Source organism: Gymnoscopelus braueri (assembly GCF_963280865.1).
Source record: "Gymnoscopelus braueri genome assembly, chromosome: 11".
NCBI classification, from domain to species: domain Eukaryota; kingdom Metazoa; phylum Chordata; class Actinopteri; order Myctophiformes; family Myctophidae; genus Gymnoscopelus; species Gymnoscopelus braueri.
The window spans coordinates 11,653,585-11,679,846 of record NC_137613.1 but is presented as its reverse complement, the minus strand read 5'-3'; the positions used below and the strand labels follow the sequence as shown (position 1 = coordinate 11,679,846).

The 26,262-nt window shown below is 41.1% G+C and overlaps 1 protein-coding gene across 5 annotated transcripts in view; it reads left to right on the top strand.

Annotated features, from left to right (window-relative positions):
* The first annotated feature begins 925 nt into the window (after window positions 1–925).
* Window positions 926–26,262, top strand: part of LOC308096051 (protein NLRC3-like) — a 37,306-nt gene continuing 11,969 nt past the window's right edge. The window contains exons 1-10 of one of the 5 annotated variants that reach the window (XM_080443325.1): window positions 926–989; window positions 4,401–4,528; window positions 5,472–5,599; window positions 5,796–5,909; window positions 6,556–6,669; window positions 8,236–8,349; window positions 10,323–10,436; window positions 12,734–12,933; window positions 13,166–14,957; window positions 17,504–17,677. In XM_080443325.1, coding sequence (XP_080299451.1) covers window positions 5,490–5,599; window positions 5,796–5,909; window positions 6,556–6,669; window positions 8,236–8,349; window positions 10,323–10,436; window positions 12,734–12,933; window positions 13,166–14,957; window positions 17,504–17,677 — 2,732 coding nt within the window. In that variant the 5' untranslated portion in view covers window positions 926–989; window positions 4,401–4,528; window positions 5,472–5,489. Of the gene's footprint in view, window positions 990–4,400; window positions 4,529–5,471; window positions 5,600–5,795; window positions 5,910–6,555; window positions 6,670–8,235; window positions 8,350–10,322; window positions 10,437–12,733; window positions 12,934–13,165; window positions 14,958–17,503; window positions 17,678–26,262 lie in introns of those variants that run through there. The other 4 variants (XM_080443327.1, XM_080443326.1, XM_080443329.1 and 1 more) reach the window with 4 other exon arrangements.

Here is a 26,262-nt window from a genome sequence, read left to right as displayed (position 1 = left end):
TAGCAAAATTAGTTATTGAAGCGTCACAATCATTTTAACCCCTTTATTGTTTTATACTTTGGCTATTACAAAAATTGCAGATCTACAAGCTCATAGCTTGTAGATCTGCTATTTTAGAAAAATCGTGAAAATGCGTGCAAATATTTGAATATATATATCTTTTTTTAAAGCGAACATTTGTAACTCTTTGCTTCTGGGGGGTCCCTGGAACAACATATTTTGAGATGGAGGGTCCACGGCCAAATCCATATCATTTTAGGGGTCCTTGACATGAAAAGGTTTGAGAACCACTGATCTACACAACACCTCTCTCTGTTGTTCATTCACCTTTCTAACACACTGGAGCAGATTCTACAACGGCTTTGTCTTCCTTGCGTGTGTGTGTGTGTGTGTGTGTGTGTGTGTGTGTGTGTGTGTGTGTGTGTGTGTGTGTGTGTGTGTGTGTGTGTGTGTGTGTGTGCGTGCGTGCGTGCGTGTTTGCGTGTGTATTGCGTAACAGCAGCACGTTTCCTGCCTCGCTCAAGGGGATGTCTGTGATTGGTTAGTGTGTGCAAATGAGTGTTTCAAACTTTATCATGTGAAAGACCCCCAAATTAATATGCTTATTTGACTTCATATGAAAATGTTTTTGCCATGCAGGGACCCCCATAAGAGATGTAGTGTTCAAATATAATATTGTATTTTATTTTTCTTACAGACAGACAAAAAAAAACTGGAAAACACTTGTTACACAACACCACCGTGTGTGTGTGTGTGTGTGTGTGTGTGTGTGTGTGTGTGTGTGTGTGTGTGTGTGTGTGTGTGTGTGTGTGTACGTGTGTCCCCATGTCACACGCCATGTACGCTGTAACTGTAGACACTCCCACTATGATAGAACTTTATGTGTTAATACACCGTCAACCATTTTGACACAACATCACAGAGAACTGAACAGCATGGACTCCATTTTGATTTGTGACATCGCGTTAAACCATAAAGATTAATATAGGGTAAGTGTATCTATCTCTTTCTCTCTCTTTCTCTCTCTTCTCTCTCTCTCTCTCATCATATCAACACCAACATGTATCAGACAGATAAAGGCCGAATTAACCGTTTGTGGTTTCCTGGGTTTTAGGTGCGCTTGGGGCTGATGGAAATGTTTGGCTGTGATGGGGGCGGGGGGGTGATGAAGTTTAACCGTTTGTGGTTTCCTGGTGCGCTTGGGGCTGAAAATGTTTGCCCCCCCCAGGCTTGGTGGGGGGTGATGATGGGGGGTGATGGGGTGCTGCTGTAAATGTTCTCTTCCTCAGCGGGGTGATGGGTGATGGGTGCTGGGTGCTGCCGACACAGTTAGGTGTTTCATCACCCTAACCCTCCGGACATGATTTCCACAGTTACTTACATTACTCAAGACGTTTGGTCTCCTTGAGATTTTAGCTATGATGATACACGAGTGTGTGTGTGTCAGGATCTTTCATAAAAAGCAGATCTACAAGCTCATAGCTCATATGAGCCTGTAGATCTGCTATTTTCGAAAAATTATGAACATTTGTGCAAATCTTTGAATTTATATGTATTTAAAAGCAATAATGATATATTGGTTAATAAGATTGAGTGAATAGTTTTGAAATTACAGCTTAAAGAACTGAAGTTTTTCTGCTTTTCTGAAGAAATGACACTGACGAGACACTGACGAGATTTGGCCAGGAGACGAGTCTCCTGGCCAAAAACAGTCACAAATAAGTGGGTTTTCTATCTGTGGCACCACAAAATGGCCGCCACTGCTATGCCCTATTGGAAATAAATTGGGCCTCTTCCTTACTTCCTTCACAGATGCTAATAAAGGTTGTGTTCCATTCTGGTCAAACAGAGTCAGGGTGTTGACTCACTGGAAACACTCTGCTACACCAGAGGGTCTCAAAGTGTGGTCCAGGGACCCTCAAGGTTCCTTGAGGGGGTTCCAAATGGACCCTTACGGGTGTGTAACTCTATGACTCTGAGTCACTCCATTGTGTAAATGAGTATAAATAGAGCTTCATGTACATAGTGGACACGGTGCATGACTCTGCTTTCAAGTAGATCCCATTTATCACAAATGTTTCATTAAATATGACATGTTCCTATTTTGCAGACATTAAGTACCAGGTCTTATGACTTAACTTAAAACCTGCCTCCAGGTGTTAAGTTAAAGAGTCTACACCATGAAAATCACTTTTTTCTTGGTTTTTTGTATTTTTTGGGGTCCCCAGTGTCTCTTGTACCCCAAAAAATGTTTTTTTTTTTAATTCAGTCATTCCTTCTCATTTCATGGATTTCCAGAATGGGCGTGTCTGAACAGGCGATCTCAGAATGGCAATGTTTATGAGGTCATAAACATTTTTGATGGCAAACCCAATGTTAAATGAAAAGTGCCCGAATCGCTCCGAAACTTTTTCTACCCCCCCTAAGTGGGGGTCTACGAACAAATACTTCGGGCTCGGATTTTGGCTCCGCCCCCCGGAAGTGGGTGAAACAGGCACCTCAAACACTTGGTGGAATTGTTCAAAAATGTTCAAAGTGTTTTTTTTTCGATTTTGTATTTTTCTTAGATGCTTCTTTTTATGCAGGATTTTTCCATTTTTTTTTTTTTTTTTAATATATTTTTTTATTAACAGAATTTTGTATTAACAGAATTGCTCAGTAGCCCCCCCCTGCCCAAGAGGACGTTTTGGTATTGCAGCTGAAAGTGCTGTATAAGCCAGAGACAATTTACTTGGGATGAGTATATCTGAGTGATGATTTAGGCTCAAACCTTTTGAAAAAGGTTTGAGGGACATACACCATATGATATTAAATATCAAATCTTTTTTTTAAATTCATGGTGTAGCTCCTTTAAGTCATAAGACCTGGTACTTGAGACACGCAAAATAGGACCCTCAATGTCCCAGTGTTGGAATCCTTTCAGTTGAAATGCAGCCTCACAGTTTATACAGTTTAGCTTTAAACATGTTTGAAAAGTGTTTAAGCTAATAAGCTAACGGTAGCCTACATGCTGCTGTCAGAGCAGTAGTGTTGTTGAACAGTGTTTAAGCTAACAAGCTAACGGTAGCCTGCATGCTGCTGTCAGAGCAGTAGTGTTCTTGAACAGTTTTTAAGCTAACAAGCTAATGGTAGCCTGCATGCTGTTGTCAGAGCAATAGTGTTGTTGAACAGTTTTTAAGCTAACAAGCTAACGGTAGTCTGCATGCTGCTGGTAGTCTGCATGCTGCTGTCAGAGCAGTAGTGTTGTTGAACAGTGTTTAAGCTAACAAGCTGACGGTAGCCTGCATAATAATGTCATTGCAGTAGTGTTTTTGAACAGTGTTTAAGCTAACACGCTAACGGTAGCCTGCATGTTGCTGTCAGAGAGGTAGTGTTGTTAAACAGTGTTTAAGCTAAAACGCTAACGGTAGCCTGCATGTTGCTGTCAGAGAGGTAGTGTTGTTGAACAGTGTTTAAGCTAACATGCTAACGGTAGCCTGCATGCTGCTGTCAGAGCAGTAGTGTTGTTGAACAGTGTTTAAGCTAACAAGCTAACGGTAGCCTGCATGCTGCTGTCAGAGCAGTAGTGTTCTTGAACAGTGTTTAAGCTAACAAGCTAATGGTAGCCTGCATGCTGCTGTCAGAGCAATAGTGTTTTTGAACAGTGTTTAAGCTAACAAGCTAACGGTAGTCTGCATGCTGCTGTCAGAGCAGTAGTGTTGTTGAACAGTGTTTAAGCTAACAAGCTGACGGTAGCCTAAATGCTGCTGTCAGAGCAGTAGTGTTGTTTAACAGTGTTTAAGCTAACACGCTAACGGTAGCCTGCATGTTGCTGTCAGAGAGGTAGTGTTGTTAAACAGTGTTTAAGCTAACACGCTAACGGTAGCTTGCATGCTGCTGTCAGAGTAGTAGTGTTGTTGAACAGTGTTTAAGCTAACAAGCTAACGGTAGCCTGCATGCTGCTGTCAGAGCAGTAGTGTTCTTGAACAGTGCTTAAGCTAACAAGCTAATGGTAGGCTGCATGCTGCTGTCAGAGCAGTAGTGTTGTTGAACAGTGTTTAAGCTAACAAGGTAACGGTAGTCTGCATGCTGCGGGTAGTCTGCATGCTGCTGTCAGAGCAGTAGTGTTGTTGAACAGTGTTTAAGCTAACAAGCTAACGGTAGCCTGCATGCTGCTGTCAGAGCAGTAGTGTTGTTGAACAGTGATTAAGCTAACAAGCTGACGGTAGCCTGCATGCTGCTGTCAGAGCAGTAGTGTTGTTTAACAGTGTTTAAGCTAACAAGCTAACGGTAGTCTGCAAGCTGCTGGTAGCCTGCATGCGTGTGTGTGTGTGGGTGGGTGTGGGTGTGGGTGTGGGTGTGTGTGCATATGCATTAAACATTTACTGTTTTCTGTTCTATTTTGACTGTAATCTTGACAGGTTTAATAAAGACCAAAGATGAGTCATTATGAGGAGAGAGAGGAGGGAACTGACAAACAGCTCATCCACAGACCAGAGCCTCCATCTGTGTCTATGAAGAGTGATGAACCTGGACCTCCAGATACAAAGTATATCAATCTTCCTATACAATATACACTACCACTGTACTTTTATTCAAACGTTCTTGTTGTATATTGTATATTGTGAGTCAACACTCAAAACATTTTCCCATTTAGATGTCAAATGGACTTAACAATAACAAATATTGAACTAATTGACTTCTTCATTAACATGATAATTATAGAAACATGTATATGATTCCAGAAGTTTAAGCTAACAAGCTAACGGTAGCCTGCATGCTGCTGTCAGAGCAGTAGTGTTCTTGAACAGTGTTTAAGCTAACAAGCTGACGGTAGCCTAAATGCTGCTGTCAGAGCAGTAGTGTTGTTTAACAGTGTTTAAGCTAACACGCTAACGGTAGCCTGCATGTTGCTGTCAGAGAGGTAGTGTTGTTAAACAGTGTTTAAGCTAACACGCTAACGGTAGCTTGCATGCTGCTGTCAGAGTAGTAGTGTTGTTGAACAGTGTTTAAGCTAACAAGCTAACGGTAGCCTGCATGCTGCTGTCAGAGCAGTAGTGTTCTTGAACAGTGCTTAAGCTAACAAGCTAATGGTAGGCTGCATGCTGCTGTCAGAGCAGTAGTGTTGTTGAACAGTGTTTAAGCTAACAAGGTAACGGTAGTCTGCATGCTGCGGGTAGTCTGCATGCTGCTGTCAGAGCAGTAGTGTTGTTGAACAGTGTTTAAGCTAACAAGCTAACGGTAGCCTGCATGCTGCTGTCAGAGCAGTAGTGTTGTTGAACAGTGATTAAGCTAACAAGCTGACGGTAGCCTGCATGCTGCTGTCAGAGCAGTAGTGTTGTTTAACAGTGTTTAAGCTAACAAGCTAACGGTAGTCTGCAAGCTGCTGGTAGCCTGCATGCGTGTGTGTGGGTGGGTGTGGGTGTGGGTGTGTGTGCATATGCATTAAACATTTACTGTTTTCTGTTCTATTTTGACTGTAATCTTGACAGGTTTAATAAAGACCAAAGATGAGTCATTATGAGGAGAGAGAGGAGGGAACTGACAAACAGCTCATCCACAGACCAGAGCCTCCATCTGTGTCTATGAAGAGTGATGAACCTGGACCTCCAGATACAAAGTATATCAATCTTCCTATACAATATACACTACCACTGTACTTTTATTCAAACGTTCTTGTTGTATATTGTATATTGTGAGTCAACACTCAAAACATTTTCCCATTTAGATGTCAAATGGACTTAACAATAACAAATATTGAACTAATTGACTTCTTCATTAACATGATAATTATAGAAACATGTATATGATTCCAGAAGTCTTCACCACAGACCAGAGTCTCCAACACCCAGCTTTGTGTCTATGAAGAGTGACCGGTCTAAAGATGAACCTCCTAACCTCAGTAATGAACCTGGACTTCCACACACAAAGTATGTGAATCCTCCTATACAATATACATAACACAACACTCTGAAGCTTCACTCACACTACAGGATTTTTTAAAATCTTAAACAATTTTTAATTCTGGTAGCATCTTTCAGCATCATCAATCTTATTAGATTTTCTTATGAGATTATCTTCAACATGCACACATTAAGACATTTTAATACAGTGCAGAATTTCATTAAGATTATCTGGCTTGCTCGAATGGAGCACCTTATGTCATTTAATCTCTCGTGATCTCATGTAGAAGCAGTAGCTGACTATAGATGTTTAGATGTAAACTACAAACTGAACCACGCAGACGGTTAAACTTGCAGAAGTGACGAGCGGTTGTGATATGTCTGAGAAGACACGTTTTGCCACATATCTACAAGAACCAGCTGTCAAACTCACCACAGGTTGTTTGGACCGCTGCTAAAAGTCCACTCATTCACTTCACATCTCTCTCCTTGAATGAAGACTGTCTGCCTCTCATTCACTTCATATGTCTCATTGTAGACTGTCTGTCTCTCATTCACTTCACATCTGTCTCCTTGTAGACTGTCTGTCTCTCATTCACTTCATATGTCTCCTTGTAGACTGACTGTCTGTCTCTTGATCGCTCACACAAATCAAACATTTGTATGATTCCAGAAGTCTTCACCACAGACCAGAGTCTCCAGCACCCAGCTGTGTGTCTATGAAGAGTGACTGGTCAATGGATTTCCCTGGGAACTTCAGTAATGAACCTGGACCTTCAAACACAAAGTAAGATCACTGTTCTCTCTGAACTACAAGTGGAAATACATACAAATGGATCCTTATAGAACTAATTTTAAATGTAAAATAGTTCTACTGTTTTCCTGTTTTTTACAAACAAAAATACAGAACAATCAATGATATAAACAATAAAACTGGATATGAAACAGGCATTTATTTGATAGATAACAAGTTGTATGTCTTTAGAATACATGTTCTAATAGATGATTACATGAATACAGCAGCTAGGATTTGAACTGGTGTCAAACCAAGAAGATGCAATAGAACTACATTTATCTGAACGACACAGGTCATTCAGTGAATGATTTGTTGCCTCAATTAGCTCCTTGTTATCACTCTGGTTCAGCCAAGTGAGTCTCATTGAACATTAAACCACAATCTAGTTAATTTTCAGATAAGAAGTCATTGATAATAGAGCTTTTATTTGTAAGAGATCTTAAATTGAGTAGAAACAACATGACACTGAGGCAGGATAGAGAAGATCCTTTAGCAACAGACTGTTACACCTACACCTACACCTATTGTGATAAGGAGCGCTATACGAGACCTTTACTGCTTGCTGCAATACGATTGTATATGGGGTTCGCTCATAATTCTGACCTCACATTGTTCAGACGCCCCAGTAGTCTGACAAACATTAGGTTAGTGTGAGGTTAGGGATAAGGTTAGTTATAACGGGGCCAGTCGGACCAACGGGACGTCGGGTGACATGACACCGAATGAAAAACTCCTCCTCTGGCTATCTAGATCAGGCTGATGAGGATGTTAGTAGTGTTTGGACTGTCTTTAAAATCGGCGTCTAAGAATAGTCAACCTACAATATTCAGACATTTTACATTTTCTAAAGGTTTTTATTGATGTCTCTTCTTTGTCTGTCTAATGATGAGAGCTGCTGTAAACGTCTTCATTTCCCTTTGGGGATGAAAAAAGTTAACTCTTACCTACCTAGTCCCTACCTAGAGCCATAGTAATTTTAGGATAGGGTGATCTAACTGTGGTGAGGTACGCCTACAGCACAGTAGGAATATGCACAGGTCAGTCAGTTGCCGTTCACTTCATTTCATTTCAGTTGCAGTGTGTAGTTTATGAAGGAAACCTCACAAATCTCATCTGGTGTTCAATGGTGAAATCACATTGTACGGACTGGCTGCTTTTTATGTGCATATCCTAGTGTGATGATGTGATGATGTTTCATTTGGCTAAATGGAAATATCAATTGCTTTAAAACAACAATGCTGGTGAAACTAAGATTTGCAAAGAGAAATAAAAAACACAAAATGAATACAATTATCAACAATGATCCAACTATCATGCTCTTCATAAGTTTCACATTAAGTTCACCAGGTATTTAAGTATTTCATGGTCTGAGGTGGTTCTTTTTTGCGATGTCATGCACGTAGCATCATGAGCTGTGATTGGTCTACTTTTGAGGGAACAGACATACTGTACAGAAAACCCTTTTCTGCAGCCACACTGTAAATTATTACTAGGAATATTTGCGCAACAAACGGTCTATTTCATGCAAATGATGTAGTAACATTTGTATGATTCCAGAAGTCTTCACCACAGACCAGAGTCTCCAGCACCCAGCTGTGTGTCTATGAAGAGTGACTGGTCAACGGATTTCCCTGGGAACTTCAGTAATGAACCTGGACCTTCAAACACAAAGTAAGATCACTGTTCTCTCTGAACTACAAGTGGAAATACATACAAATGGATCCTTATAGAACTAATTTTAAATGTAAAATAGTTCTACTGTTTTCCTGTTTTTTACAAACAAAAATACAGAACAATCAATGATATAAACAATAAAACTGGATATGAAACAGGCATTTATTTGATAGATAACAAGTTGTATGTCTTTAGAATACATGTTCTAATAGATGATTACATGAATACAGCAGCTAGGATTTGAACTGGTGTCAAACCAAGAAGATGCAATAGAACTACATTTATCTGAACGACACAGGTCATTCAGTGAATGATTTGATGCCTCAATTAGCTCCTTGTTATCACTCTGGTTCAGCCAAGTGAGTCTCATTGAACATTAAACCACAATCTAGTTAATTTTCAGATAAGAAGTCATTGATAATAGAGCTTTTATTTGTGAGAGATCTTAAATTGAGTAGAAACAACATGACACTGAGGCAGGATAGAGAAGATCCTTTAGCAACAGACTGTTACACCTACATTGTGATAAGGAGCGCTATACGAGACCTTTACTGCTTGCTGCAATACGATTGTATATGGGGTTCGCTCATAATTCTGACCTCACATTGTTCAGACGCCCCAGTAGTCTGACAAACGTTAGGTTAGTGTGAGGTTAGGGATAAGGTTAGTTATAACGGGGCCAGTCGGACCAACAGGACATCGGGTGACATGACACCGAATGAAAAACTCCTCCTCTGGCTATCTAGATCAGGCTGATGAGGATGTTAGTAGTGTTTGGACTGTCTTTAAAATCGGCGTCTAAGAATAGTCAACCTACAATATTCAGACATTTTACATTTTCTAAAGGTTTTTATTGATGTCTCTTCTTTGTCTGTCTAATGATGAGAGCTGCTGTAAACGTCTTCATTTCCCTTTGGGGATGAAAAAAGTTAACTCTTACCTACCTAGTCCCTACCTAGAGCCATAGTAATTTTAGGATAGGGTGATCTAACTGTGGTGAGGTACGCCTACAGCACAGTAGGAATATGCACAGGTCAGTCAGTTGCCGTTCACTTCATTTCATTTCAGTTGCAGTGTGTAGTTTATGAAGGAAACCTCACAAATCTCATCTGGTGTTCAATGGTGAAATCACATTGTACGGACTGGCTGCTTTTTATGTGCATATCCTAGTGTGATGATGTGATGATGTTTCATTTGGCTAAATGGAAATATCAATTGCTTTAAAACAACAATGTTGGTGAAACTAAGATTTGCAAAGAGAAATAAAAAACACAAAATGAATACAATTATCAACAATGATCCAACTATCATGCTCTTCATAAGTTTCACATTAAGTTCACCAGGTATTTAAGTATTTCATGGTCTGAGGTGGTTCTTTTTTGCGATGTCATGCACGTAGCATCATGAGCTGTGATTGGTCTACTTTTGAGGGAACAGACATACTGTACAGAAAACAATGTTCAATGACACTTCATTTCATTTCAGTTGCAGTGTGTAGTTTATGAAGGAAACCTCACAAATCTCATCTGGTGTTCAATGGTGAAATCACATTGTACGGACTGGCTGCTTTTTATGTGCATATCCTAGTGTGATGATGTGATGATGTTTCATTTGGCTAAATGGAAATATCAATTGCTTTAAAACAACAATGTTGGTGAAACTAAGATTTGCAAAGAGAAATAAAAAACACAAAATGAATACAATTATCAACAATGATCCAACTATCATGCTCTTCATAAGTTTCACATTAAGTTCACCAGGTATTTAAGTATTTCATGGTCTGAGGTGGTTCTTTTTTGCGATGTCATGCACGTAGCATCATGAGCTGTGATTGGTCTACTTTTGAGGGAACAGACATACTGTACAGAAAACCCTTTTCTGCAGCCACACTGTAAATTATTACTAGGAATATTTGCGCAACAAACGGTCTATTTCATGCAAATGATGTAGTAACATTTGTATGATTCCAGAAGTCTTCACCACAGACCAGAGTCTCCAACACCCAGCTGTGTGTCTATGAAGAGTGACTGGTCAATGGATTTCCCTGGGAACTTCAGTAATGAACCTGGACCTTCAAACACAAAGTAAGATCACTGTTCTCTCTGAACTACAAGTGGAAATACATACAAATGGATCCTTATAGAAGTAATTTTAAATGTAAAATAGTTCTACTGTTTTCCTGTTTTTTTACAAACAAAAATACAGAACAATCAATGATATAAACAATAAAACTGGATATGAAACAGGCATTTATTTGATAGATAACAAGTTGTATGTCTTTAGAATACATGTTCTAATAGATGATTACATGAATACAGCAGCTAGGATTTGAACTGGTGTCAAACCAAGAAGATGCAATAGAACTACATTTATCTGAACGACACAGGTCATTCAGTGAATGATTTGATGCCTCAATTAGCTCCTTGTTATCACTCTGGTTCAGCCAAGTGAGTCTCATTGAACATTAAACCACAATCTAGTTAATTTTCAGATAAGAAGTCATTGATAATAGAGCTTTTATTTGTGAGAGATCTTAAATTGAGTAGAAACAACATGACACTGAGGCAGGATAGAGAAGATCCTTTAGCAACAGACTGTTACACCTACATTGTGATAAGGAGCGCTATACGAGACCTTTACTTCTTGCTGCAATACGATTGTATATGGGGTTCGCTCATAATTCTGACCTCACATTGTTCAGACGCCCCAGTAGTCTGACAAACGTTAGGTTAGTGTGAGGTTAGGGATAAGGTTAGTTATAACGGGGCCAGTCGGACCAACGGGACGTCGGGTGACATGACACCGAATGAAAAACTCCTCCTCTGGCTATCTAGATCAGGCTGATGAGGATGTTAGTAGTGTTTGGACTGTCTTTAAAATCGGCGTCTAAGAATAGTCAACCTACAATATTCAGACATTTTACATTTTCTAAAGGTTTTTATTGATGTCTCTTCTTTGTCTGTCTAATGATGAGAGCTGCTGTAAACGTCTTCATTTCCCTTTGGGGATGAAAAAAGTTAACTCTTACCTACCTAGTCCCTACCTAGAGCCATAGTAATTTTAGGATAGGGTGATCTAACTGTGGTGAGGTACGCCTACAGCACAGTAGGAATATGCACAGGTCAGTCAGTTGCCGTTCACTTCATTTCATTTCAGTTGCAGTGTGTAGTTTATGAAGGAAACCTCACAAATCTCATCTGGTGTTCAATGGTGAAATCACATTGTACGGACTGGCTGCCTTTTATGTGCATATCCTAGTGTGATGATGTGATGATGTTTCATTTGGCTAAATGGAAATATCAATTGCTTTAAAACAACAATGTTGGTGAAACTAAGATTTGCATAGAGAAATAAAAAACATAAAATGAATACAATTATCAACAATGATCCAACTATCATGCTCTTCACATTAAGTTCACCAGGTATTTAAGTATTTCATGGTCTGAGGTGGTTCTTTTTTGCGATGTCATGCATGTAGCATCATGAGCTGTGATTGGTCTACTTTTGAGGAAACAGACATACTGTACAGAAAAGCCTGTTCTGCGGCTACACTGTAAATAATTACCACTCACACCACGCACGCACTCACGCACGCACGCACGCACGCACGCACGCACGCACGCACGCACGCACGCACGCACGCACACACACACACACACACACACACACACACACACACACACACACACACACACACACACACACACACACACACACACCACACAGACTGCTTTACAACAATAAGCAGCAGCCAGTAAAAGACAATACCCTGTCACCTTTTAAAATGTTGGGTGACTCATACTTGTCAGAATCATTATATTATAATATTCATGCTTTTATGCCATCTTGTTGAGGTGTCTGTCACAGTCTCTCCTGTCTGTCAGAAATCACCCTCATGTCTCCAACTTGTTGACAATACAGCTGCTTAGGTGCCAAGTCAAGAAGATACAGGAGCCCCCCGCCCCCACCAAGAGTAGTTGCTGTTTATTAAAGCAACAACTAGGCTACTAGTACTATCACAACTAGTTTAGTGACCAGCAAATGAACAAAAACGTGATACTTCTTAAGAAGTCAAGAAGTAGACAACGTGCACCATTTATATCTTACAGGGAGGTTTATGAAACTAAACCTTCCATGACAGATTAAAGACTTTTATTGTTTACCAACACAATGCAGTGTGAACATATCCTCATGTCAGATGTGGATATTATATAAATACATACATACTTACATACATACATACATATATACATATATACATACATACATACATACATACATACATACATACATACATACATACATACATACATGTTATTATAGTATATGTAAATATAATACAATACTATTATATAGTAATACATTGTCTTCATCTCCACAGAGAGAGGAAGAGGAGTGGTCGTGTTGTGACAGAGCAGGCGTCCAGGTGTTCAGTGTGTGAGGAGGTTCTGACAGATCCAGTCTCTACCAGCTGTGGACACCATTCTGCTCCAACAGGACACTATGACTGTCCCCAGTGTGGACAGACATTCAGAAACACTCCTGGACTGAAGTCACCCAGTCAAACCACACCTGGACAAAGTAAGACTGGACAGAATTTGCACTAATTAAAATGTCATGTTAATAAATGGAAATTTCAGAAAACATAGTCAGACTAAATGTTCAAATTAGTGTCCGTATCAATATCTAAGTGCAAATAATGAAGCTAAACAACTATCAACTCTGGACAAAAACAACTGTTCTTGTGTTGTTACGTTTTTCTTAACAAATTGTGTGCTGAATGTTTAAATCATATGTGTTTTTCTCATGTCAGATGTCAGTCTGCAGGATGATTTGAATGATTATAAGATCAGTTTGAACAGTCTTGATGATGTAAAAGACCACATGACAGAAGAGTCTGGAACCTCCCTCACCAGCACCTACACAGAGCTCTACATCACAGAGGGAGAGAGTGAAGGGGTTAATAGCCAACATGAGGTGATACAGCTTGAGACAGCTTCCAAGATGAAGACCTTCCATGACACACCAATCAACTGCTGTGACATCTTTAAACCCCTCCCTGGCAGAAAGACACCCATCAGAAGAGTTCTGACCAAGGGCATCGCTGGCATTGGAAAAACATTCTCTGTGCGTAAGTTTACTCTGGACTGGGCAAAGGGTTTGGAAAATCAAGATATAAATCTCCTGGTTCCCTTTTCATTCCGGGAGCTGAACTTGGTCAGAGATGAGCAGTACAGTCTTCTCACACTGATCCATGATTTCCACCCAACATTAAAGAAGGTCACAGCAGAGCAGCTCGCTGCCTGGAGAGTTGGCTTCATCTTTGATGGTCTGGATGAAAGCAGGTTTCCAGTGTTCCAAAACAATGACATTGTTTCTGATGTCACAGTGACATCATCAGTGGATGCTCTGTTGACAAACCTAATCAAGGGGAATCTTCTCCCCTCATCCCTCCTCTGGATAACCACCAGACCTGCAGCAGCCAATCAGATCCCACCTGCATGTGTTGACATGGTGACAGAAGTGCGAGGGTTCACAGACCCTCAGAAGGAGGAGTACTTTAGGAAAAGAGCCGGTGAAGAGAAGCTGGCCGACAGAATCCTCTCACACTTGAAGACATCAAGGACCCTCCACATCATGTGTCACATCCCACTCTTCTGTTGGATCATTGCTACCGTTCTGCTGGACATGTTGAGGACACACGCGATAGGAAAGCTGCCCAAGACCCTGACTGAGATGTGCTGCCACTTCCTGTTGGTTCAGATAAAGAGAAAGAAGCAGAAGTATGAGACTCATGATGTGAAGATGAAAGAAAATGTGACTCAACAGCACCTCATGAAGACTGACAGGGATGTTCTACTGAAGCTGGGCAGGCTGGCATTTGAACATCTGGAGAAAGGTAGTATCCTGTTCTACCAAGAAGACCTGGAAGAGTGTGGTCTTGATGTCAAAGATGCCTCACTGTACTCAGGAGTGTGCACAGAGATCTTCAAAAGAGAGGGTGTGCTCTTCCAGAAAACGGTCTACAGCTTTGTTCATCTGAGCATCCAGGAGTTTATGGCTGCAGTCTACCTGTTCCACTGTTTCACACAGAAGAGGAACATGGAGGTAGTGGTACTGGACATTTTTTTTGAAGTTGAATTCATGGACATGAATGACTTCCTGAACAAAGCCACCACTAAAGCCCTGAAGAGTAAGAATGGCCACTTGGACCTCTTTGTCCGCTTCCTTCATGGCCTCTCTCTGGAGTCCAACAGGAGTCTGTTAGGAGGCCTACTGGGCCAGAAAAAGAACAGCCCAGAGAGCATCCAGAGAGCCATCTGCAACCTGAAGGAGTTGAGAAATGATGCCTCTCCTGACAGATGTATCAACATCTTCCACTGTTTGATGGAGATGAATGACCACTCAGTACATCAGGAGATCCAACAGTACCTCAAGTCAGAGAACAGAACAGAGAAACTGTCTGAGACCCAGTGTTCAGCTCTGGCCGTCATGCTGCAGACGTCAGAGGAGGTTCTGGAAGAGTTGGACCTGGACACATACAACACATCAGAGGGGGGGCGAAGGAGACTGATCCCAGCTGTGAGGAACTGCAGAAAGGCTCGGTTAGTAGTCAAGTGAATAGAAACATCCTAGAGTCAATCTGACATTACAGTTAACACTATAATTAGAAATGAAGGTTGACATAAAACTTCCAATAATACTGTCTGTGTCTCAAATAGTGACTAGAGGTATTGTGTGTCCAAATAAAGGCCAGATCACAATAAAGCAGGGTAAAAACTAAACTAAGAGTCTAAAAGCCCTGCTGGTTACCCCCACCAGACCAGTGGTTTGAACCCACTGACATTGCCATCCTCTCAGTAGTGGAACTTAAAATAAAAAGGACAAACAATTGTTATTTTCAATGGGCCTCATTCACACAGCTCTTCACATTTCTGCTATAATCTTTAGTGTAGGTTTGCTTGTAAATAAAGAGTCACGTCTGATTCATGAAAGGCTGTGTAAAGCCTTGATTTGTGCACGTCTCAGGTAGCCTGGGACCAGACGAATCTGCGAGTGCAAAAAAAAATTGCACTCTGTGATTTGGGTCTGGCACCGCTCCATAGAGAATCCATTTCCTGCTCCAGAAGACGTGGGTGACCAATCAGGGCCCAGTATTCGTATATGGGAGACTGTAATTGGTAGTTGGTTGTAGGTCTAACCAATTGCGTCGAGGGCCATTGTTTTGATCCCGCCCCTTGGGAAAAAAAACGTCCTCATGGAAGCACCAGACTCATATCCACACAGTGATATAGTCTGGCTACGCGAGGCTACGTCTCAGGTGTATCAGATGATGAATTCCACCAAATCAAATGTGGGTTCATCATCTGCATTGTTCCACGCCCCTTTTAACACCATAAAAGATAACCGAAATACCCAACATTAAACCTGCTTCATTGTGGTGAAAGCACTCTGTAGTACAAGTTCAAAGGCGTCACAAAGAAAAGGTCTACAAGCTTACAATGCTTTGCATCGTTGGTAGCATGAAGATGCACCTGTGGAATGTGGAAACACATTTCCTGGCAATATTTTTAAAGATATGTTTTGGTTCCAAAGTATTGGACCTGACGGCTGAATAAAATTGCCATTATCAATGTTGTAGTACAGCTGAATATCCATGGACAACTTATAAACAACATATGTTTGTCCAAGCTCCAGATTCAATCATTTTATTACAACTGCCACAGTTCATCAGTTGAGCTTCTTTACACTGTTAAAGGGGCATAAAACCCTAAACCATTATTATATATACTTTGTTTTGAATGCTGGTCTCTGCCAGCTTGTTTGTAAAGCTTTTACACATTGTTGGCAGTAAATAAGCCATGTATTTGCTCATTCTCACTTTATTCATTTCACACCTTCAACTGCTGGTTGAACATTGCTCTCTTCCTCTGTTCAGTCTTTCTGTGACGTCTAGTGGTGTTGACCGTTCCACACTCCACACTCCACTCTGCCCCTCCCCCCACCTCAGACCTTTTTGTTTTGGTTGCATTCCTGATCCAAAATAGAATATTAGCGGTGTCTGCTGTGGTAGAAAACCAATGCAAAACTATATTAAAGAAAAGTATATAAACTCTCACAGTGTAATCACTATGAGCCTACTGATGATCCAGGTTTAAAGAGAATGTTTTAAATATGGTTTTGCTCTTGTTAAGATTGGTTTCCTATTAATGTAATTTAGTCAAACTAGAGGTTGGGGCCGCTTCGTGGCCCTCACATCTACGGTGCACCAGTGATCCAACTGATATGGCCATATATGGAGATCTCTATCGGTCAGTCCTTGTCCTTTTTATGGGACACTGTGCCTATGTCACACACGTGCAGTAGGTGGGCCTAGCGGCCAAAAAAAAAGGTGGCTAAAATGTGCCTGAATAAAAAGAATGTAGTTTTATATTAACTGTACAATATGTAAGTACATCAAAGGTGGGGAAAGAAGCCTAGGCATTAGCCAGAGCACTGATCAATAGTCTGTGGCAAGTTTGGAGGCAAGTGGAGACCTCGTGTGATGGCCAACCCGGGACGTACACCACAGCGTGGGCATTTTAATTAAAGTAGTAGGATATTGGATTATTGGTTCAAGAATGTCACAAATACAAAAAAACTCAAAAGGTTTAATTGATAGGGGAAAAGTTTTTTTGGGGGTGAAATATTCCTTTAATGGAAGACAAAACTATATTAGCATACTGTAGGTGAAGTGCACATATGTAAACATGAAGGTAATCAACATTGATTTGACTCAAACAATCGCAGACAGACGACCCCAACCTTAGTACACACAGAACAACAGGAGAACTCAAGTCCTCAAACTATTCATATGTGTCCTCTTTATGAATTATTCTACCATGAAAACAGACCATACCATATGAGAAATGGACCATACCATTAGTGAAGGGGTGTACAGAGGATGGCTTTTTAAACAGTGAGCTTGGTTACTCAAATTACTTACATATTATTAACTTCCATCTGTTGTTTTCTTCCCTGTTTTCTGATCATACATAAACTGTTTATGTCTGTATAACTAGATACAGTAGGAGATATCTTAGTTAACTTCCATGACAGTGAACTAGGTATACTTTGTTTTGATAGTCTCTTATTTAATCTGTATTTACAGACTTGTTGGCTGTAACCTCAGACAGACAGAGGTTGAAGTTGTGGCTTCAGCTCTCAGCTCTAATCCTTCCCATTTGAGAGAATTGGACCTCAGCGAAAACATCCTGGACTCAAACATACTGGAGCTGCTCTTAGCTGGACTGAAGAGTCAGCACTGTAGACTGGAAATTCTAAGGTAAGATACATTTACCAGATTTATTTTGATTAGGGGTGTGACTCTGTGCAGAATTTCTGTTAACCTACTAAACGGGGCTGTCCCTACTAATCGCATACAAAATGATATTTGGTTATTGTTTAATTGAGATATATCGATGGCCAAAATGCAAAACCTCCTATCTGAAAAATGTTCATTGTTGGGAAAATGAAAAAGAAAACTACAAAATGTTGTATTTTCTTTGCACAATGCTATTTTTTTATGAAACCCATCACATAATACACCGTTTCTGGATGTCTGGACTATATTACATTATTATATGTTAATTACACTGATTTCATATTGCAAATGCAGATAGGAGGTTTTTCCCCACTTTTCCTGGATAATTCTGCAGATAGGAGCTTTTGCATTACCATGTTCAGTGATTGCATAATTCAATTGACAAATAGTACTGCCTGTAAATACTCTGTAGAAGCAAAAACATAAATTCACAGCTACAAACAGTTAAATTTAATGATTCTTTATTGTATTCAAAAACATGAACCGGCCCAACTGGCCCAGGCGCCCCTCAACACAATCCCCCCAATACCCTCTACTCCAACTCCATCACCTGAAATACCCCCCACTCCCACAACCCCCATACCCCCCAACCGCCACCCCACACCTCCCACACCACATAACTCCAAACCCCATCACACCCCATACCCTCACACCCCCAAATCACACCCCACCCATTACCCCCACTCCCATAACCCTGCCTCCCAACCGGCACATCACAAGCCCCAAAAACCTGTACCCCCAAACCCCACCCACCAAAACCCTCATGCCCCCCCCCCACCCCATACCCCCCAACCCCCACTTGAGTAGGCTTGAATGTACTTGAGTAGGCTAAAATAACAAAAGTATTGGCATCAAAATGTACTTAACTAAAAGTAAAAGTACTCATTATGCAGAATGTTTCATTTCACAGAACAAAAGTAGCCTATTGGCATCAAAATGTACTTAAAGAACCAAAAGTAAGAGTACTCATTACGCAGAATGTTTCATTTAACAGAACAAAAGTATTGGCATCAAAATGTACTTAAAGAACCTAAAGTAAAAGTGCTCATTGTGCAGAATGTTTCATTTCACAGAACAAAAATATTGGCATCAAAATGTACTTAAAGAACATAAAGTAAAAGTGCTCATTGTTCAGAATGTTTCATTTCACAGAACAAAAGTATTGGCATCAAAATGTGCCTAAAGAACCAAAAGTAAAAGTACTCATTATGCAGAATGTTTCATTTCACACACCATAACTCCAAACCCCATCCCACTCCCACATCCTCATACCCCAAAACCCCACCCCACCCATTAGTTACCCCCCAGTCCCCATGCCTTCCAACTCCCCTAACTCATACCCCCCACCCCATACCCTCCCAACCACCAGCCCACACCTCGTACCCCCACACCCCACCCCACCCTAAGCAGTGTGGTGAGGTAAGGCATCGTAGAACGTGTGGCAGTCCTTAGGAAGAACAGACTTCATTGCTTGCAAGTCATCATATTTTGCCTTTTTGATTTTGGGTTTTTCGGCATACTTCCTCCTGACCGAGGCAGTGTTTTCTTTACACCTCTTTGGCAAGGGAAGAAAATCAGATTCACTGTAGTCAAGTTTGTACTCAATGGACCCATCTCTGTATATCAACTGACGGATGTCAGTGACAACTGGATCACCAACCTTGTGTCCAGGGCGGATAGTGGAGTAGTACGTGAGATCATTGAATGTTTGAAAGAAGTCATGCTGCAGGTACTCAACCTTGTAGGGCTGCTTTTGACAGGCTTCCTCCATGTAAGTTATGTAGTTGCTGGGGACATAGATTTTTTTGTCCCTGAGTGCTCTTTCACAGGCAGCGTGTACGCTATCACATTCCATTTGTGTATGACCTTTTTCCAGGATTTTTTGAAAAACCGTTTTCTTGGTTTTGCAGCAGAAGTCAAGCAGTGCATTGGCAAGAATTCTGTTTCTGTTCTGGTAAGTACATCCATCTGAATACACAATTATGGTGGATGCCGCTTTGCACCTGTCATTGTTGTTCAGGTAATCCAGAAGACAGGTTGCAAATGTGTCGGCATCTAGCCCCCCTTCACCTTCATGCCAAAAGTAACATTTGGCATCATGGGAATGAAGGTCATAGATTGTGTAATTGTGACAGGCTAGCTTAGTTTTGTAATAGAGTGCACTAGCATTGAGTACTGGAGTCAATAGTACTGCTTCAAGGTCCACTGTTAACACCACAGTCGATTCGTCTTCTGCATAGCGTTCCTTATCCAGTATCTTTTGTTTACGTGCCATATCCTTCACTTTGATATGCCTCTCATAGGCTTCCTTATCCATATTGCCCTCCTCAAACTGAACACAGATGTCACACTGGTCTTTCTTAGGCTTAAACAAGCTCAGGTTCATTTTTTTGAAGACCGTTCTGAGGGTGCAATCACTGGCTGCTTCACGACCATGTTCTCCACAGTATGTCTTGTATTCTCTGTACAGTGAGGAAAATGTGCTGAACACAGGCTCCAAATACATTTTTTTAGAGTCCCTCCGGCAATAGTGACTCTCAACCTTCGGCAGTCTATTCAGAAATTCTTCTGCAGAACCATCCTGCTGACTGCGGCTCCTTGTTGGCGTTGGCTGTTGTGCCTGGTGCATTCCCGTGTCAGATATGGCCCAGTCATGGACACTCCATGCCCCTATGTTGAGTGTCGACAGAAACATTGCCTGGCAAACGTGTACCTGCTTATTATCGACCTGCAATCTGTACTTGTACGTTCTGTTCTTCCGTGATTGACGACTTGTTGTCTGGCGTTTTGTGGGGCACGCTTCAACCTGTGATGACACGTAAACCCTCCTTTGCTCCCAGGTCATTTTCCAAAAATCTTGGAAGATCTTTTGCCTTTGCTCTTCGAGAATGCCCTCGCATTGCTGTCCTCCCTTGTTTTTCACTTGACCCTCGTCGCAGCCATGATGACATCTGTCACCTATCGAGCGTGGACTTCTAGTAACCTCAATCGATGTTCTCCCCAGTTTCTTTTTCCCCTTGTACTCTTCTCCCTGCTGTCTGTTTTCCAAATTTAGTTTTCTGTGATTGACACCTTTTTTCTTCTTTTTTGTGTGTGCTTCCTCCTCCACAATATCTTCAGGTACCCCTGCCAGTTCTTCCTCTTCACCACTTTCTCCACTGTTACTCAAGCTCTCTTCCTGCAAATCTTTTGTTGGGTTGTAATCAAGGTCGGAGTCAAGGTCGGAGTCATCTCTTTCTTCTTCTTGCCCACTTTCTTCTTCACTATTACTCGAGTCCTGCAAGTCCTTTGCAGGGCTGTAATTAAGGTCGGAGTCACTGTAAGCATTGCATTCTGCCTCCAGTACTGGAGATATTTCTATTTCAGACCCGACAAAGGATGTGAACATCATTGGCTCAAAAGAAATGTCCTCTGTGAAGGCTGTACCAGTGTCCCCCGCAGTCACTGGGTGGCTGGTTGAAGCAGTGGCTGTATCAGTGTCCCCTGCAGTCACTTGGTGTCTGGCTGGAGCAGTGGCTGTATCAGTGTCCCCTGCAGTCACTTTGTGTCTGGCTGGAGCAGTGGCTGTATCAGTGTCCCTTGCAGTCACTTGGTGTCTGGCTGGAGCAGTGGCTGTATCATTGTCCCCTGCAGTCACTTGGTGTCTGGCTGGAGCAGTGGCTGTATCATTGTCCCCTGCAGTCACTTGGTGTCTGGCTGGAGCAGTGGCTGTATCAGTGTCCCTTGCAGTCACTTGGTGTCTGGCTGGAACAGTGGCTGTATCAGTGTCCCTTGCAGTCACTTGGTGTCTGGCTGGAGCAGTGGCTGTACCAGTGTCCCTTGCAGTCACTTGGTGTCTGGCTGGAGCAGTGGCTGTACCAGTGTCCCTTGCAGTCACTTGGTGTCTGGCTGGAGCAGTGGCTGTATCAGTGTCCCTTGCAGTCACTTGGTGTCTGGCTGGAGCAGTAGCTGTACCAGTGTCCCCTGCAGTCACTTGGTGTCTGGCTGGAGCAGTGGCTGTACCAGTGTCCCATGCAGTCACTGGGCGTCTGGCTCGAGTAGTGGCTGTACCTGTGTCCCCCACAGTCACTGGGGAATGATAAAATGAATAAAACATACATTAAATGCAATTTTATCAGTATCATGATGTGTGAAATCATCTTTTAAACTTTCAGTATTATTATCTCTAATGTGTGCATCATGACACAGAGTTAAAACTCTGATTATGCTGTAATTATTAATTTTAGCTGTACCAGTGTCCCCCGCAGTCACTGGGCGGCTGGTTGAAGCAGTGGCTGTATCAGTGTCCCTTGCAGTCACTTGGTGTCTGGCTGGAGCAGTGGCTATACCAGTGTCCCCCACAGTTGCATTTGTTTTCCCTGTAAATGAAATGCAATATTAGCAGTCTAATATTTTTAAACTGTTATCTCTGATGTGCCCATTATGAGTTCTGATGTGCTGTAATAATTCATTTTACTGTTAATAGTGGTGGTACAAGAATGGAAACATAACTCTCATGGGGAACAGGCACAGTTTTGTCTCTTTTTATCTAATCCTTCCAAGTCAGCCACATCATCCATGACCAAATGGATGGTCATTTTGTATTTTAAAACAAAATGTCAGATGACTAAATAAGGTCTTTGAACATCAGTGTAATTTTTTTCCCTTCAAAATACAACCTTTAGGCTATTGGTTATCCTCAACCGTTTCAAATATCCATATTTACTCCCATTATAATATTATATCACTGGAACTGTTCCAAACAATGCATCAATAGCACTACTTACGTTTCTTGAGAGCCAAAAGCATCATTAGCATTCCCCTGGACGGAGGCCTCTTTTTGCCTGACCACTCAGGGTTGTTGGCTGCCATGGTGTTCACACTTCACATGAGATTTTGATCTGCAATTAATAAGAGATCACAATAATACTCAAAATCTTCAATGCCAAAACCTCCTATCTACATACATGCAGATAGGAGGTGTTTGGCAAAACCTCCTATCTACACCCTATCTACATACATGCAGATAGGAGGTTTTTACCTAGAAATAGCTGGCTTACAAACAGACATTTTTTGTAATATAACGCTTACTTACGGCACTCAATTATGCTCATTTTGAGATCAAGACATTCTACAGTACTGTTACAAGTATTACCATTAACATTTTTGATCAACTCACCCTCTTGGTGTGATAAAAGTTTCACCACCTGCTGCTTATCATTAGTAATCAACAAGGCATGCACGATTAACTTGACAGAGTTTCTAACAAATACTTTACTAGTAAGGGTGGAAGACACTTTTTATGTTGAAAACAATTGATTACTACAATTTGAAAGACATTTAGACGGGCTACTTACCATTGAAGTCCCAAGTTTCAGCTCTGTCTGCTGCTCAACCACTTCTGGTGCAGATAAGAGGTTTTGCACTTCAAACATTTCCCACTTATTGGGACTGAAGCTGATAGGAGGTTTTAGTCACATGACTTTTTCTGACAAAATGAGGGGTGGGATTGTCTTGCAGACAGACTGAGCATGTGCAGCATAGCCTATAGTCCTCATCCACAGTGAAATCCGAAAATCATGAAATTTGCACTTAGGAGGTTTTGCATTTTGGCCATCGATATATGTTTTTTCCCATATTGCTGTCATGTCTTAATAAAATGATGCTTTTAACAAGCAAATTAAGCAGGGGCCGATCAGCTAGGGCTCGGGCACCCACAGGAGACTGCGAGCACCCACTGGGAATGCGCTGGCTGGACAGATATACAAGCTCACAATGCGTCGTAGATCTACTATTTTCGCTGCACGACCCCGTCGTACGACGGAGTACACGTTGGGCTGTAACGTGTGCAGTGTCTGGTTACTATAGTAACGTGACTGAACGAACGCTGTCAATGAACAAACCAAGATGAGACGACATATATTTCTGCTGCCATGCACCTGTCTCACTCTCTCACTGATATGCACCTGTCTCACTCTCTCACGTACATGCACCTGTCTCACTCTCTCACTGCTATGCACCTGTCTCACTCTCTCACTGCCATGCACCTGTCTCACTCTCTCACTGACATGCACCTGTCTCACACTCTCACTGACATGCACCTGTCTCACTCTCTCACTGACATGCACCTGTCTCACTCTCTCACTGCCATGCACCTGTCTCACTCTCTCACTGCCATGCACCTGTCTCACTCTCTCACTGCCATGCACCTGTCTCACTCTCTCACTGACATGCACCTGTCTCACTCTCTCACTGCCATGCACCTGTCTCACTTTCTCACTGACATGCACCTGTCTCACTCTCTCACTGACATGCACCTGTCTCACTCTCTCACTGACCAAAACGTGTTTAGACAACAAAGAATAGTAAAACGTATCACTTCCATAGGATATTCTTTTACAGTGGTGGAAAAAGTACACAAAGTTCAATACTGCAATGTAGAAATACTCTGTTACAAGTAAAAGTCCGGAATAAAAAAATTACTTGAGTAAAAGTACAAAAGTATTGGTATCAAAATGTATTTAAAGTACCAAAAGTAAAATGTACTCATCATGCAGAATGTTTCACATGGTATGTATACAATGTATTAAAATGTTTTGAAAATAGCAGATCTACAAGCTCACAACGCGTCACATCGCAACGTGTTGACACAGTCAGTGGTGGAAAGCAACTAAGTACATTTACTTAAGTACTTTACTTGAGTATTTCCAATTTCCAATACCTTTACTTCTACTCCACTACATTTATTTGAAAATTTTAGTTACTAGTTACTTTTCAGATATAAATGATGATATAATGAGACATTCATTAACCACTTTAACCCTATTTTATACATCGGCTATTTGAAAATAGCCGATCTACAAGCTCACAACGCGTCACATTGTGACGCGTTGTGAACTTGTAGATCTGCTATTTTCAAATATTGAGTACTTTTACTTTTGGTACTTTAAGTACATTTTGATGCCAATACTTTTGTACTTTATTATGGAAAATATTATATCCAGTTGGTTGAAGTTTAGACCATTTATTAGGAAGATTTCAGCAGAGCATCAGCATACAGATCATGAAAAGCTCCTGCAGCCCCTCGGGGCACAAGCTTCTTGAGCACCCATCTAACACAGTTCTTATAGTCCACATTGTACCAGAGCTGCTAATCTAGATGGTCATATAAGGTATGTACTAAAGATAAGAGCGAGGTACACATATACACATAGCTGACAGAGTAAGAGTAGCATGAGAGAGTCAGCTCAGCTGTTAGATGGACAGCTGTAGCTGAGTTGGAATTAGCCCATTTATGTGAAACCTTGCTTCAATGAGATAACCAACAAATACACAATATATATACTTGGCAATCTATACATTTATGCCACCATAACTTTTACTCAAGTGCATGTTTAATACTGGACTTACTTGTAACAGAGTATTTTTATATTGCAGTATTGGTACTTTTACTTAAGTAAAGAATTTGAGTACTTTTTCCACCACTGGACACAGTACTTGAGTACTGTATTGACACAGTACTTGAGTACTGTATTGACACAGTACTTGAGTAAATGTACTTAGTTACTTTGCACCACTGTTGTTTTAGGACTAAGCTAAGATCACAGGCTAGGAGATGAAGTGAAGTTGAAGCAGAGAAACCTACCTCAGTTTACAACAACGATGTGGTGAAACACACCATCCAGGTTCACTTTTTATATTCTGACAAATTATAACTCTTGCTGCTGTGGGATAAATCACCCGCCCCGCCCCCCTCCCCTGTAACTAAAGGGACTCGTAACGTGCGTTGGGTCGTGAGTGAACTCACATTTCAAATCACATTGATTGACAGGTGATATAAACATAAGCTGACACAAGTTTTAATATCCAGACTTGACAATAAAAGTTCAGAATCAAGTGCTGGATCTTGTGAGACCGGGGGGACATGTGTTCCTGTGTCATCAAGCTTGCAAATACACAGCGAGGATGTGCAGAAACTAGAGCTGTAGTTTCAATTTAGTTTTTATATAAAAAAATATATACAGATATCATCAAACGTACAGTAGCTGATAAACAGAAAACTAGGAAAGCAATGCTCTCCTCCGCTCCATTCAGTAGCCTACCTACCTACCTACCTACCTACCTACCTACCTACCTACCTACCGGGGAGGGGCGAGTTTTGTAGCCTAGACTCGTCGATAATAAGCGCAACAAGAGCGTGCCTTCATCATCATCATCATCATCATCATCATCATCATCATCAATCATTATTAGAATGGCCCAAATTGATTAGCATTTTGTGCACGCTTTGTATTGCGATTTGCATTTAATTTAGCTATATTTGAATAGTTTAATTCTCGAGGAGGCAGACCATTAGGATACATTTATTTTGCAAAATAAAATGACACATATCGTCCAAAAAATAATCGCCTAATAAGAACATTCGACGATTGGACTCATCCAGAATCAGAATCAAACTTTATTGTCATATCACATTTACAAGTAAAAGTGGGTGAAATTCTAAAGTAAGATTAATTCACCCTATTTATTTTGATCAATTCTGTTTTATTATGTACTGTATTATGTGA